General features: G+C 40.2%; 1 protein-coding gene across 4 annotated transcripts in view; it reads right to left on the bottom strand.

Annotated features, from left to right (window-relative positions):
* The window catches only part of CRAMP1 (cramped chromatin regulator homolog 1), a 53023-nt gene that overhangs the window by 32108 nt on the left and 5108 nt on the right, over window positions 1-15807 (bottom strand). For all 4 annotated transcript variants that reach the window (XM_061599725.1, XM_061599726.1, XM_061599724.1 and 1 more), the window contains 5 exons: window positions 8871-9064; window positions 7613-7766; window positions 5898-5981; window positions 2392-2440; window positions 964-1049 (listed from right to left, as the gene is read on the bottom strand). In XM_061599725.1, the coding sequence (XP_061455709.1) occupies window positions 964-1049; window positions 2392-2440; window positions 5898-5981; window positions 7613-7766; window positions 8871-9064 (567 nt within the window). The remainder of the gene's footprint in view (window positions 1-963; window positions 1050-2391; window positions 2441-5897; window positions 5982-7612; window positions 7767-8870; window positions 9065-15807) is intronic.

The following is a 15807-nucleotide window of genomic DNA, read 5'->3' as shown; positions in this document are numbered from 1 at the left end:
GAAAGTGATTTTATAATATAATTTTAGAGACAGGATTGTTATATATTGTAGATCTATAACTGATCTGCGACAAATCGGAAGTCAACATTTTATTTTATTGTTTGTTTTTGTTTTGTTTTGTTTTTTGTCTTTGAAAATTTGAATAAAAATTAATGATGATGATGATAATAATAATAATAATAATAAATGGACGCAAATCTGATATCAGAAAAGACAATATAGAAAAACCAGTGAGGGAACATTTGCCACCCCTGAAAAAAAGGAACTTCAAAGAAAGACTGCAACGTTCAACTTTTTTTTAAAAGATGTTTTTAAACCTTTAAAAAAAATGTTTTTAATGTTGTTTTGTTTTAATGTATTCCAAGGTCTTTTTAAGATGTATTAAAGTGTTTTTTGTGTTTCTGTTTGCTGCCCTGGGCTCCTGCTGGGAGGAAGGGCGGGATATAAATCAAATCAAATAAATAAATAAAACTGTTGAACTAGAATACACCAAGATTTTTTTTTTGTTAACTCCTAACAATCAAGCGGTATATACATTTTACTAAATAAAAATAAAAAACTAAAAAAGTTCACCGCTATTATTTGTGGAATAGGTATTTTTATCAGATGCGTTAGTCAGGTTGCTGATGCCAAGATGTTTGTGTTATCAACTACTTTTTTGTGAATGGTCAGTACTACTTTCCTGCATTTCCTTGTGTCCTCACCATTGACCATTTCCCACTCCATCATGTGCACACCATTATCTGCAACTACGGATAATGCTTCACACATCAGATGAAGTGGACTATAGTTCATGAAAACTTATGTGGCAATTAATTTATTATGTATTTAAAGGTGCCATAAGACTCTGTGAGTTGCATCCAACTAAGTTATAAATCCAACTAAATTATGAAACTGGGGAGGGGGTGTCTTTCTTGACAGTCTGTCTCAAACTGCCTTTCCCTCTTGGAGTCTCTTACATACCGTCTGGATCACAGAGTTTCTTCAAAGCCCTGCACATTGGGGCTTTGATGCGAAGATTCCTCCCCTTGTAGCGCACAGTTGTAGCCCTAGAAATGTTTAAAGAATGAGACAATTTAGGGCCCCAGAAGCATGGCAACTCTTGAGAGCTGGAAGAAACCTGTGTGACTGAATACTTATCTTGGAGAGATATAGTGAGGAATCAGCCACAGATAATGCCAGTAACCTACAGAACATGCAGCTGCACCAATCTTTTTCTCTACCTTGTCACCAATTACAAGCATCCACTAATCTGATTCAGTGTATTGGAACATTCTGAAAGGCATATAGCATCTGTGCCAATCCTACACAAACACAATTAGTGCTTGCAATGAGTACAAAGCACACTTTCAAATGACACGCAGAACAATGTTGCAACATGGTGAGCAGCAGAAATAGAAGCTGTATTTCATATTATATCCAACAAAGGGTGTAGGTGTGAGACTTAGTTCACTACAGATGGAGACATCCAGGCATGTGGCACCAGCGAGCTCTATTTTATAGTGATGCCTTTTTCTTGATATTGGTTAGGAGCTATTCCTCTCCTGCTGATTGGAGCATAAAGGCTGCACTTTTAGCAGACCAAGCAAATAAACAAATAAAAATCTACACACATTAGAGTAGGGCAGGCAAAAAGTCACCAAAGCCTGCTTCAGCAAGACTGACCACCTCCCCTGCCCCCACAGGACTATCACCAAATGCCCTGGGGCAAGGAACCTAGGGCGTGAGGGAAGCAGGCAAAGACAGAGTCTGTTTCTGTTCCAGCTGAATTGTCCTCCCTCTCCCTCTCCCCTCCCTCCCCCCCCTCTCTCTCACACACGTTTAAATGTGCATCAATGTAAGAGGCCTTGCAAGCATTTGTATCCTGAAGACAGGATTTAAGAAATAGTAATAAGTAATATCGGGAGTTAGTAACCTTTTAAATATTATTCATTCAGTGAATATAGCATCTTGAAATTACCACAGCAATTTCTTCTGAATTGCAGTTTCAGAAGGTCATAGCAACAGCAAAAAACTTCAGCTCTTTGAAATTAGTCAGTTCTCTTCAAGCAATTTTATATGATTATATAACACAACTACAACAGTGAAATTATTTCCTTGGGGAGCGTTGAAAACTCTCCAGATGTTGCTGGACTACAATTCTCATCATCCCTGACCATTGGCCACTCTGGCTGAGGCTGATGGGAGTTGGAGTCCCCACAACATTTGGGGGGCCACTGATTCCCCATTCCTGCCTTAGAGATCTGGGAAGGCACAACAATCATAAAAAATATTATCTGTGTGCATGGCCCTTTATAGACAGGACAGATTAGAAGCTTAACAAGCTGAAACAATAATATGATTCAGCAATTGTACAGTGATTGTGCTAAAAGCAAAGGAAAAAAAACCTACCCAACTTGAATAAGCTCATTGAGTTTAGCTGCATTTTTGTCATCCATACCTTTAAACAAAACAGGGAAAAAGTCAGTCAGTTTAGGCATGAAAGATGGCAAGACATGAAATGGCAACCATATTGTCATATTTTATGATTTCAAAATGGTTATTTCTTACAAGTAGATTATTTTGACTAACATCTGACAAACCTTTCTGAAGCTATTCTAAGAATACACATATATGGACATCAAAACAGCACAATCAGTTTTTTTAAACTGCACACCTAGTATTCCTCCTGTGCCACAGAGCTCTTCAAAACATGAATTTGTAACTCTTAAATTAAGTTTTTTAAAAAACATCTCCCCATATATTCCTGAAAGCGGTACACAGTGCAAGAAGCAAGGTGTTTTAAGGGATGGAGGAATGATTAGTGGGACAAAGAGGGAATGGTGGGTTGGAATATGCATAAAGGTGAAGACAAAGAGTTGGGGAATGGGAAGGAGACAGAGGGGGATGGCATGGGATAAACAGGTTGACATTACACCAATACAGACCCAAGAATCTCCCTAGTGATGTTGGCCCCACTGGCTGCATTTGGAGATCATGATAAACCTTGGTTTAGTGTGACAGGAACAAGGTGAGTCTCAGGCTTGTGCACTCCCTTCCCTCCTCCAGCATAGCTGGAAGGAGATTAGAAGTTTTTGTATCCAATTTCAATTAACCAGTTTAGTGTTAATATCTGAACCCTACACGGTGGTTACTCTTAATTAGTGTTTGGATAACATGACAATGTGTGGTTAATCAAAAACAGAAGCAAAAAACCGCTGATGTCCTCCTTGCAGCATGCCAAACAAGAAGGGGAGTGGAGAGAAGAGAAGCTGACCAAGACCTCTTCCTTGTTTTATCATGAGGTCTTAACACAGCCAGTGTGCAAAAGTAGATGGCTTACTACATCACATTTCAAAGGGTAGATTAAAAACTGAATTTCATCTGTTATAATGCTCAATGTTGCTAGCTGTAAATATGACACTGCAACATTAACTGAAAGATGTTCTTGAACGTCATGCACCAAATCCGTTACCAAGGCAGCACAATATCATGGAAAGCTTGCAGCCTTTACAGATCTTGGTGCAGGAGAGCCTCTGCTGGTAAGATGTATGCTTGTGAAGGAAGGAAATTGGGAGTTCAGTGAGTCACCAAGCAGGACACATGTAAGAAACTATGCTAGGATTCTTTTCTGCTGTAGAGGAATGCACTGGTTACTGCTCTGGTTGAGCTTGTGGTATACATTTAGATGGATGGCTTGGGCAGCGGGTGGGGGGGAATACAGCCTTATGATTCTGAACACACAAGAGGATGTGCATGTGTTGAGAGCTAGTGTAGTGTAGCGGTTACAGTGTTGGAGCAGGATTGAGGAGAACCACATTCAAATCCCTGTACAGCCATTAAACTCGCTATGTGACCTTGGGCCAGTCACTACTTTCAGCCTAACCTACCTCATCAGCTAGGTGGCACAATGACAAAATGAAGGCAGTGGAGGCAGTACATGGAAGAGAACTGTGTATGTCAAGTTATCTGAAAGACCCGGATATCTGAAAGACCATCTTACTCCTTATATACCTAGTCGATCACTGGGCTCTGCAGGTGAGGGCCTCCTGCAGGTACCATCTTATCAGGAGGTTTGTTCTGCACAATATAGGAGACGGACCTTTAGTGTGGCAGCACCTACCCTGTGGAATTCCCTCCCCTTGAATATTACGCAGGTGCCATCTCTGCTATCTTTTCGGCGCCTTTTGAAAACTTTCCTCTTTCAACAAGCCTTTTAAGTTGAGACCTATCCCAGTCTGTGTCTGTGTTAGAATTGCTTGTTAATATGTGTTTTTTTAAATAATGTTTTTAACCCTTTTAAAAAGATGTTTTTAAAGCTTTTTTTAAAAAAATGTTTTTAACATTGTTTTGTTTTACTGTATTTTAAGGTCTGTTCTTATGATGTTTTTAAGTGTTTTTAGCGTTTCTGTTTGCTGCCCTGGGCTCCTGCTGGGAGGAAGGGCGGGATATAAATCAAATAATAAATAAAAATAAAATAAATAAATCTGAACTCTTTGAGGGAAAGATAGGGCATAAATATAATAAATTAAATGTGATGGATATATCAGGGAACAGAACAGTACATGAATACCAAGGTCCTGCCAACAGTGCTTAAATATCCTTTAAAACCCTTACATCTCTGCTTGATCACTGAGAGCAACTGCAGGAGCGTCACTGGTCATTCTGAGTTGGTGAGGCTCATTTGACAACAAAAAGAAATTGAACCTTTAGTGTCATCTTGGTCCAGCCCTGTAGAATGCTCTGCCAGTATGGTATTCAGCAGGCATCTTTTGTTTTGACTTTTGAACGCTTGCTGAAAACTTTTCTATGCTGCCAGGCTTATGCAAGAAATTAAGAAGGTATCTTTCTGCAATAGTTAGTCAATGATTTATGATTTTAAATTTTATGGTTTTACTGTATGGGTATATATGTATATGATTGTTGTAAACCACTTTCTTTTTTATGATTAGCTGTATACAAATATTTTTATTAATAAAACAAATAAAAATAAATATGCCATGGTGCAAGATGACACATGTATGTAATCAGTCTGAAGGAGACTACTTCTTAAAGTAATGTGGCAACATTCTTCCTGTGGTTTCTCAAAAGAATAGTTACCCATTTAGAAATGCAATGCACCTGCCATTAAGCCTCTTTGATTGGCCCAAGCCAGGGATGAGGAACTTGTGGCCCTCCAGATGTTGATGGACTACAACTCCTGGCATCGCTGACTATTCGCTTGGGAGGGGGCATGGCTAATGGAGTCTAACAGTATCTGGAGGGTCACAGGTTCCCCATTGCTGACTTAAGTTGAGATTTGTCTCAAATAGATTCAATGCAACAACTTTAGCTCCTTCGATATGACAGTGAATTATGGACAAGTTATGGTCCAGACAAAATACAGCCTGGTGCTGACAGGTAAAGCACAATGAGTTACGCAGAATGCATTTCATTTTTATATTCCAAATCCAAGGACAGACACCATCCCAGCTTTTTTGATTTTGATTTGATCCTTCTGTTATGCAGGGACAAGCAAATTTCTCATGGTATGTGAATTACACCCACAAAATAACAGATGATTCCTTGTGTATTTTCTGTTTTATTGTATTGTACTCTGCAGAAAAAGCAAACTACAAGATTGCACCCAGAAATCTTTCCCTGAAGCAACAGAAATGCATGCAGAAACCTACTTGGGAAAATAAGCTATACTGAAAAATAAAGGCATCTGAAGCATCTTGGGCAGAGAGTTTGGCCTTCCACTGCATTCAGAGAGAACCCGGACAGACGGCCTGCCTTCAAGTCGATCCTGACTTATGGCGACCCTATGAATAGGGTTTTCATGGCAAGCGGTATTCAGAGGTGGTTTGCCATTGCCTTCCTCTAGAGAGAACCCAGCACTTTGTAATTTCATGGCAGTGAAATAACTGTATACTTACAGCCCCCAATCTTCTTCCTTAGCTCCCCATAACAAATTAAGCCATAGAGCTCCAGGGAGGATTTTTTCAGCCCTTGAGAAAACACTACAAAGACAGAAAGCCACAGGTGTTAAGGGAAAAGAAAACATGATTCGCTCAGAGTACGATTACGCCAGTAGACACCAAACACTCCCCGATTTAAGAATTCATAGGGTGAGACAAATATCAACATTTATTTAAATGTTAACTGGTATGACAAGAGATTCTCCCGCAGTTAATACAACACGTGTACTGCAATGAGATGAGCATAAGCATTTCACAGTTGGGTTTTAGGACTGAATGAAGTGGTATAATCTTTCACAGTATTTGAATGATCTGGACTGTACCAGACAAAAAGTGCTGTCATAATTACTGTTCTGTCCTAGCACCAGATTTTACAGTGGAAATGGCAGGATAAATGGGGATTGATGCCTCCAAAATATACCTAGTTTATATATGCACACAAATTCTTGTTTCTCTGTTACACACACATTTTCCCTCCCCCCACATCCTGGGAGTTCATGATTTGTGTATTTAAGGTCAATTCAGTGCTAAAAGCTTCTGTGTACTGGGCCCTCTGAAGGAGCTCAAGCTGCCCTCTTATGAAGGTGAGAACAAAATGGTGGAGGGGCAGGGCTTTCACTGTTCTAGCCCACAGGCTATGGGATACACTTCGGATTCAAGGTCTGCGGATACTTCTTCCTTCCTTCCAGGATACTTGAGCCATTCCATTCTTGACTGCTGAAGGTTTGAGCTATTTCATTGTGTTTTACTGCAATTTTTCTGATATATTTATTGCAAATCCTTCACGTTTATACGAAGAGGAAACTGCAATGTCATTTTAGCAAAAAAAAACCCCTTAGTTATGGCACTTCCCACACGTCAGTGTAGTCAACTGAAAACATTCATCAACTGCTGGTTGCCTTAGGGCAGCCTCATCAACCTAGTGCCTTCCAGGAGTTTTGGACCCAGCCAGTGGATGTGATGTGAGTTGTAATCCAAAACACCTGGAGGGCACCAGGCTGGTGAAAGCTATTTTAGGGCATGTCTGCCTCCCTCAATTCCCATTTGACACTTGAGAGCAAAACCTCAAGTGTAGTAAGGAGCCCTTGGGGGAGCGGGCGAGGAAGCACCATGCTGCACAGCTTTGTTGTGTATCCTTTACTGAGGAAATGGGGAAACTGTGGTCCTCCAGATATCATTGTGACTATAGCTCCCATAATCCCCTATAGTTGGCTGTGCCGACTAGGGCTGATGGGAATTGAGAGTCCACTGGTTCCCCCAGCTTTGCTTTAGTGGTTCACTACTGCACTACCTTCACCGATTCTGCAGGTCTCCTGGTCTGCCACAAGAAGTTCACCATAGGTATCCAAATGTGCCATGTGGCTCACTGTAATTTGATGCACTCAATTACTGCAGAAATCCCTCCACCCCCTGCTGCAAACATTTATTTTAAAACATTTTGTTACATTTATAGTCCACCTTTCTTCCACCTTGGAACTCAAGGTAGCGTCCATGGGATCGCCAGACGGCCTCCCTTCCAGGCACCGACCAGACTGAGGTCTCCTCAACTCAAGACCATGTCCAAGAAGTGCCCTTAGTGATCCCCCTTCCCTCCGATTTTACAAGTTGTCTGAGCACAACACAATCTAGTCTGGCTGCATTACCCACAGAACCAAAGCTCACAGTACGCTCACCATTATCAAAGTCAATGTATTTGGAAATCTTGTGCCAGGTGCGATAGTAGAAGTGCCGAACCTGCTCCTTGTTCTTCACCATGTTTGCTGGTTTGCTTTTCTTCTTATACTTCAGGGCAATGTTGTTTTGAATTGCTTCAAAATCTTTTCCATGCTGAAAAAAAAAGGAAACAGTGCAAAACAAACTGAAGAACAATTAGCTAGAGACAGTCAAACGTTCCTTTTCGATTTTGTTTATTTGGGCAATACTGTTCTCTAGAATAGATTGTAAAAATCAGGCAGCTAGAGCATATAATCATAGAACAGTTCAGTTGGAAGGGGGCTGTAAGGCCATTGAGTCCAGTGCCTTGCTTGATGCATGCCAGGTCCTAGATCCAAACTCTTAAAAGTTCTACACAATGGGTAGCTGAATTCTTATGTATCCCCCAAGTGATTTTTGTTTTTCCAATGCTCAGGTTACCCGAGTTACTTGTTTCTTCCTCTTTTGGGTACAATTTTACTTCATACTCTGGCCTAAGCTGGAGTTGTTGCTATTCCTCCTAAAAATCAACTCGATCCCATTCATATTCAACTTGAGTTTGCCATCATTTCCATAACTCCAAGAAAAGTGTGACCCAAATGCCCAATTAATATTCAGTTTGCTACAGATAATTTACCAGAGATGTATGGATTTCACTGTTATAGACACAACCACTTTCTATTTCTAAAAAATGTTGAACATACAAACCCTACTGGATCCCCCACCTGCCTGATGACAAAACAGAATTAGACAGACTATGTTCTAATGACCTTTCCCAGGATAAAGCTCTGGAGAGAAACAACATGGTAGAAGCATGGTGCAACAAGAACGTGTAAAATGCAGTCCACTCAATGTACAATATACTCAAAGAGACTGGGATTTTGAACTCAACGAAGTGTGTAGGTTCCAAGTGGCTTAGGGGGAAAACAAACAAACAAATAAGATACTTTCAGTAATTATACAGAAGATAGTGCGATTTCAATTGTTGACAATTCCTATGTAGCCAAAAGGGCACTATCCATACACAAAAAGATACTAGCAGGCTTGCAGGAACCAGAAGGTTCGCATGGCTGGAACCCCATACAGGAGCAGTCCATAGGGCAATGTTTTCTTGCAAGTCCCCCTTGTTTTGACATAGCATCCAAGTGTTTAATATTTGACTGAAATGTAGCACACTATTTGGTCTTTGAAATGCATCTCTTGAGGATATGGCAACTGCCTCCTCTTGGAGACACCCACCTCATAAAGGCCCTCGAAGAAGGTGTTCTTATCCTCTGTGCTCCATGATTCCCACTGACGCCTAACCTTCTTGCCTTCTTCCTTTTCTCCTGCTGAGGAGCCCAGGTTTCTGGCAGTAGATTTTGAACTGCCTGCTGGGGTGCTGGGAGAGATTCCTGATGTATTGCCAGAGGAAGTCCCGCCATTATCTAAACCTTTAGCAAACGAGATCAAGACCACACATTCACAGTTTAGGAATACTAAGTTCACCATTTAATTCATAAGCACCACTTTAAAAAGAAAGAAGTGACATTGTAGTACTAATGACATTTCATTTATTTATTACATTGATATCCCACCTTTCCTCCAAGGAACTGAAAGTGGTGTACAAACATGGTCCTCCCACTCCCAATTTTATCATCACAACAACACTGTGAGGTAGGTTAGGCTCAGGGGCAGTGACTAGCCCAAGGTCATCCAGTAAGCTTCATGGCCAAGTGGGGATTTGAATCTTGGTCTCCCAGGTCCCAGTTCAACACTCTAACCACTATGCCACACTGGCCCTTGTTCTGAAGTGTTGACAGTTTCAAAAACTGCTTTGACGGCCCTATGATTGAAAAGTAGGATATAAATCTTTTTTAAAAAACACCAAAAATGGTTTACAACCACAGAGTTTTAAAGAGTGTTCAGATTTATCTTGATTAAACACACTTTTAATCACTTGGTGATTAAGGCTGCAATTCTAACCACACTTACGTGGGAGTAAGCCCCACTGAATTTAACAGGAGTTAAAGTGCATTCCTAACTACGTCTACTCATAAATAAGATATTACAAATTACAGTACATTTTGAACTTAAAACCTTTGCTATTTACCAAGTACAAAGTACAAATTCCTGCACTTTCTATCTCCAAGAGGTAAGAAATTATGTGGATTCCAAATGCTACTATGAAGGAGCTCAGGAAAAGTGATGGGTGGTTAATGGGCTGGGAAAACAAAACTGAACGCAAGGGCTGAAACGCAATGGGATTGAAAATTAAAACGATTTCTAGCATACTTTAAATCGTCAGATCTTTCTGAAGAGAGAACTCTCATTCATCCTTGCTTTTGAGTATTATTATATACAAGTATTCCTACCATTTGAAATGTACTTTCTTCTCAAAACGGATAGGTTATGTTTTCAATTACTACTTCACAGCTCTTGAAAAATGCCTTACTATTCAAAACTACAATGAATACTGGGCAGAAAAGCATTACCAAGTTTCACAGAACCTTCTCTATGATGAAGCCCTGTGTATAGAAGGCCCTCCCCTTATAAGCATGAATGATCATGCTTAATGTTACTGTTGTCATTATGGTGCCAAGTACCTGTTTAGTCTGGCATTTTAGGTTTGAATGAGTGACTATTTTAAGCCTTTTTGTCTGTGTTTTAGTCATTTCAGCTGCTTCTTTTTTGTTGGGATTTTTATGCATATTTATTATTGACTAAACTAGGCTGTTTATGATTGTATCACTGGTGTGTGGGTTACAAAGCTTTAAATATTTTTTAAAAAAAAATAACTAACCCTATGCAATGGTAGATTGGCTGTTGCCCTTCTGACACTGCCCTTTGACTTCACTTTTAACATTACTGTTACATGCCAAATGCACAGAATCCGATGCCCCAGGAGGGTGAGTCTCTTAAAAGAGTAGATCCAAACTATATGTCAGTTTCTATGTGCACTGAAATCTAAGTGCCATGAAGAAAACTTGCTTTTCAAAATTGGAAGATAAAGATCAAATCTCTTTAAAGCAGATCAACAGCGCCAATAGAGGTACAACACATATCCTCAGACTTCTGGAACAGAAATTTCCTCGATGATTCCTTTCCTATTTCTGGAATTAACCATTATTACCCTGTAATAAAAACCCTTCATGTTCCTGAAATAATCTCTTTTAACTTTGCATCTTGCAAACTTTTTTTTGAGAGGAGATGCTAGATCTGCTGCCACTGACAGCAAGAAAGCATGCTCAAGAGAGGCGAGCAATACTCACCTCTTTGGTATGCACATGATTACCTTGCCGATTTCTATCAGAAGCCTGAAAATTTCCACTTTCAGAAGGAATAAGGTTAAAAGCAAGCTGGAACTATGTGTGTAAGGCCCACTTAATCTGTATGTAATCTCATAGTTTCAAATGGGTCTAGCAACGAATTTGAATATACTGCAAGAAGAAACACAAGAGTTGTAAAGGGTTCATTTAAATCCAATAACCCCACATGCAGGCTGCCAAAAACAGCTTTGTGTGTGGATGCTCTATTAAGTATCTGTAACATTACAAAGCCACATTTCAGATGCCTAATGAACTCAATTCCATGGAGATTCTCCACATCTGTACTGCCCAGTTCATGTGGCGCTGGCAAGGAGTTATCATTTGATTAGGTCAAACAAAGTGTGGCAAACAATGTTCAATTGCTGGGTGTCCCATATTAAGCAAATTATTACCTGCAATAAATATACACATTAGATACAGCTTTCCACCTCATGGAGGCTCTCACTGCAGATCAGTTTGCAAGAGCATCATACTGGTGAACATTTACAGATGTAGCATTCAAGATGGCACTGCTTTATGTCATTGCTCGTTCAGAACTATGGAACAGAATAGTTCTGTATACTGGGAGAGATTTATAATCCACAGACTCAATAGGAAATGGGTGTCATGGGTATAGGAGGGAAAGATGGCATCCAATACATGGGGTACCTAACTTACTAATGTCAATGGAATTTAACCAGCCTGTATCTAGAATTGCAGCCCAAAAGAACTGTGAACATACAACAACCAATTACTCCTAGGACACTTTTGTATGGATGCATTTACCAGCCATGTGTACACTCAGTCGGTTAGGGCACCCTACACACTCACTGGCTTCGTAACAACAGCGCACATGTCACCCAGGGTGTGTGTGTGTTCGCATGCCACATATGGGGAAATTAGATCTGTAGTTTGTATGACTCACAAAGAGAAAGCAGCAAGACTGTTATACAAAATATGGCACTGAAACAGTCAGCAGCAGGAGAAATGCTCCATGAGGGCACACCCAAAGTGAGCTGTCAGCAATTTCCTCCCCACACACACAAAGTGGTACATACTGTGCTTCAAGCCAATATAAATGCCTGACTGGAGGAAATGTCATCCCATGACTACTGTAAAATAAGGCACAAGAACAAATCAGCAAAGGACTAGTCTATGGGTAGCCAATGTTATAGCTTCCAGATGTTGTAGGGTACAACTCCTGTCATCTATTGGCCATGGTGGCTAAGGCTGATGGGAAGCTGGAGTCCAACATCTGGAGAGCCACAGGTTCCCAACCTCTGCTTTACATCAAAGTGAGTGTCTTCAGCAATCTCTTGCAACTAAGGATCAGAGATGGGAAGGGTTGTGTGATCCAAAACAGATCCTGACCACATTAAACCTGATCAACTATGGTCACCAAGAATCCCAAAACTTCCATTTCCAAATGTTCAGCTCTTCTAAAAAGACTCTTCGCTATTGGTCCTGAAATCTTGACAGCAGTTCCAAGAAAAATTGAAACATCTCAGTGCATGCACTGCCATAATTTTAGCAATCCATGAGATTTCAGGAGTCACACAGCTACGTCTGTTCTACAGAGTCTGAGAGACAGGAATAGGAAAAAAACTTACTGAAGAATCCATGGCTGAAAGGAGAATCTGTATAAAATCTGGTAAGCAGAAAAATCTGCAAAGATTTAAGAGGGTCGGTTCCACCCCCACCCATGATTGAGCGCTGCATTTTTTTTTCATTTAACTCTATTCTAATCTAATTGCTGAGACTGAGGGAGTGTGTGTGTTTGTGGGTGAATGTGTGTAGGTGTAGGCTGAATGAGGTAAGGGTGTGGAATTTGTGTGGGCATTGAGTCAAGTGTATTGCGCAAGTGGAATCCCATTTATCTGTTTTGTTGTTTAATATATTGCATTATTTAATTTTTATTTTACTTTGCAATCTTTTCTGATGAAAAGCAGAATGTAAACACTTAAAATAAAAATAATAATCTAACCTCTCAGCATTTTTAAAAACTTACAATAGGCTATCAAACCTATCAGGGGTTGCTCTAAATATAAAACCAATTTCAAACATCACAAAAGCACATCACTCCAGGGTTGTTCACTACAAAGACACAATCAAGCTCAAACCAATGGGATATAACTAGCAACCATTTAAAATTAAATACTAGGTTTAATGAGCATGTTGTTAGTTTCTCTCTTGACACCTCTCCTGAACATCCCCAGAAGACATTTATAAGGATTTTGAAAGGAGCACTCCCTGAAAAACAATATGAAATGATCTTCCCGAACAATTCTTCTGCTAACTCAACACAAGAATGGCTTCTAATACCATCAAAACACAAGGAGAGAGTAAAGATTCTGGTGGGCAGCTCTAGTGTAGACCATGCAGTTCTACCTTGCCTGCAACTTGCGCGATGCTGTGATTGTGAATGAATTCAGAAATAGAGGGGGGAGAACCCTGTTCAAGATCTGCAAGTTGGTAACCAAGAAAAAGAAATACATTCTTTTGGGAAATGAACACCAGTGTCTTTTTTTCTTGTTTGAAGCTTTTCACAGTACGAGTTGAAGGTAAATAAAAGCAACCTAGGATGCTTCAATTAAATTGCAAAACCTCAATATATTTTCTGTCTCTCTCTCAGATATAATTTTAAAAACCTGTGGTGATGTTAGGTACATCATTACAATAGTTGAAGTAACCGCATATGCTAAATTTTGAAAGCACCCTACCAATCTATATGATACAATGTATAGTACAGCTGGGGCCTATGTCATGAAGGATACAACTCCTATGAGAAGTCAATCCCGCCTGGAGCTACACAGGAAATGGCTGTGCTCTGCAGAACTGCCATTCATTTCAGTGTGGCTTCTATAGAAGTTGGGATAAATTTTGCCCAGTGCAATTAAAAAACATAGGAGAGGGACCATAGCTTAGTAGAACAGCACACAAGTTCAAGGTTCCATCCCTGGGATCTTCAGTTAGAAGGATCATGTGGCAGGCAATGTGAAAGACTTCTGCCCAAGACTCTGGAGAACTACCAGCAGTTGTAGCAGACAGTACTGAGCTAGACAGACAACTAAACTGAGACTCAATCCAGACAAGACCGAGACATTGTTGGTGAATGCCTTCCCTGCTCAGATGGTGGATGTTAACCCTGTTCTGGATGGGGTTACACTCCCCCTGAAGGAACAGGTACGTAGTTTGGGGGTTCTTCTCAACTCTTCCCTGTCTCTCGAGGCTCAAGTGGCCTCGGTGGCACGGAATGCGTTTTACCATCTTCGTCTGGTAGCCCAACTACGCCCCTATCTGGACAGGGACGACCTCGCCTCCGTTGTTCACGCTCTGGTAACTTCTAGGTTGGATTACTGTAATGCGCTCTACGTAGGGCTGCCCTTGAAGACAATTCGGAAGCTTCAGCTGGTGCAGAACGCAGCTGCCAGACTACTGACGAGGACCAGTCGGTCTTCGCATATAACACCTGTCTTGGTGCGTCTGCACTGGCTTCCTATTTGCTTCCGGGCGAGATTCAAGGTGCTGGTTCTTACCTATAAAGCCTTACACGGCGTGGGACCTCAATACCTTGTGGAACGCCTCTCTCGATACGAACCTACCCGTTCACTTCGTTCAGAATCTAAGGCCCTCCTCCGGGTACCAACCCATCGGGAAGCCCGGAGGGTGGTTACTAGATCTAGGGCCTTTTCTGTGGTGGCCCGAGTTGTGGAACAGCCTCCCCGAAGAGGTACGCCTGGCGCCTACACTTCTATCTTTTCGGCGCCAGGTAAAGACCTTTTTATGCTCCCAGGCATTTTAATTTTCTTAACCATTTTAATCTTTTAATCCGTATTTTTTAGTTTTTGTCGTATTGTGTTTTTGTTGTTGTTTGTTTGTATATGTTTTTATGATTTTTATTATGATATATTGTATTTTATCCTGTTTGTTCACCGCCCTGAGAGCTATTCTGCTAAGGGCGGTATATAAATTGAAATAAATAAATAAATAATAAATAAACTAGTCTGACTTTGTAGAAGGCAGATTCCTATGTTCCGAATTATTACTAATAATCAGTTTGCATACTGCCGAATCCTACAAAGTTTTTTTCACCATTAAATGCGAACAGTAAAATAAAAATTAATCAACCTCATATCATCAAAACACACTAACGTTAAATGCCCCAATTCAACAATAATGCTCCAAGTAAGTAAGCATGCACACAAACAGTCAATACAGATATACTTCAAGATGTTCATCTAGACCCCACTAAAATGGCTGGGTGTATCTTTTGATGCGGATGGGAATGAGCACCCGTGTGGGAGGCTACTAGCTGTTTTGCGTGAGTAGCACTGGACTGGGGCTAAAGATTTCGCAGGGTGGGTGTATAGCACAAAAAATGAAATAAACAAAAATGGTATTTATGCACAATGTGAAGAAACCAATTTCTCCCCTTTCCTTGTTTAGCGGTCAAAATGTCTGTTTTTCAAATGACCATGAAGGAGTAAATAGAACCACCAGCTTTTGCCTTCCCTAATCTGGTAAACATTTATAGTAAACTACATCTGAACCAATTATGCAATGAGAAAATATTGGGATAAATCCTTCAAGGCTTTGGGAATATGATTTCACACTCATCAACATCCTATTTAATGATTTCTATAATACTTATTCAGAGTATTATATAAAAGATTCTGCAATTGTTATTTAAAGAAATTTTCCATCATTTAGATGGTTTGCATAAATAAGCTGCTCTTACGAAATGCCCTTCTGCTCAGCATTATATTATTATTACTATTACTGTTAGCAGCAGTGAATATATCCCTCAGCATCTTTATTTCTATCATCCAATATGTGTTGGGAGAATTAACAGAGAAACCAGTTCATTTATTACCTTTTTCTTAAAAGCT

Source organism: Rhineura floridana, chromosome 17 (assembly GCF_030035675.1).
Source record: "Rhineura floridana isolate rRhiFlo1 chromosome 17, rRhiFlo1.hap2, whole genome shotgun sequence".
NCBI lineage: Eukaryota > Metazoa > Chordata > Lepidosauria > Squamata > Rhineuridae > Rhineura > Rhineura floridana.
This window is presented reverse-complemented; position numbering and strand designations above follow the sequence as displayed.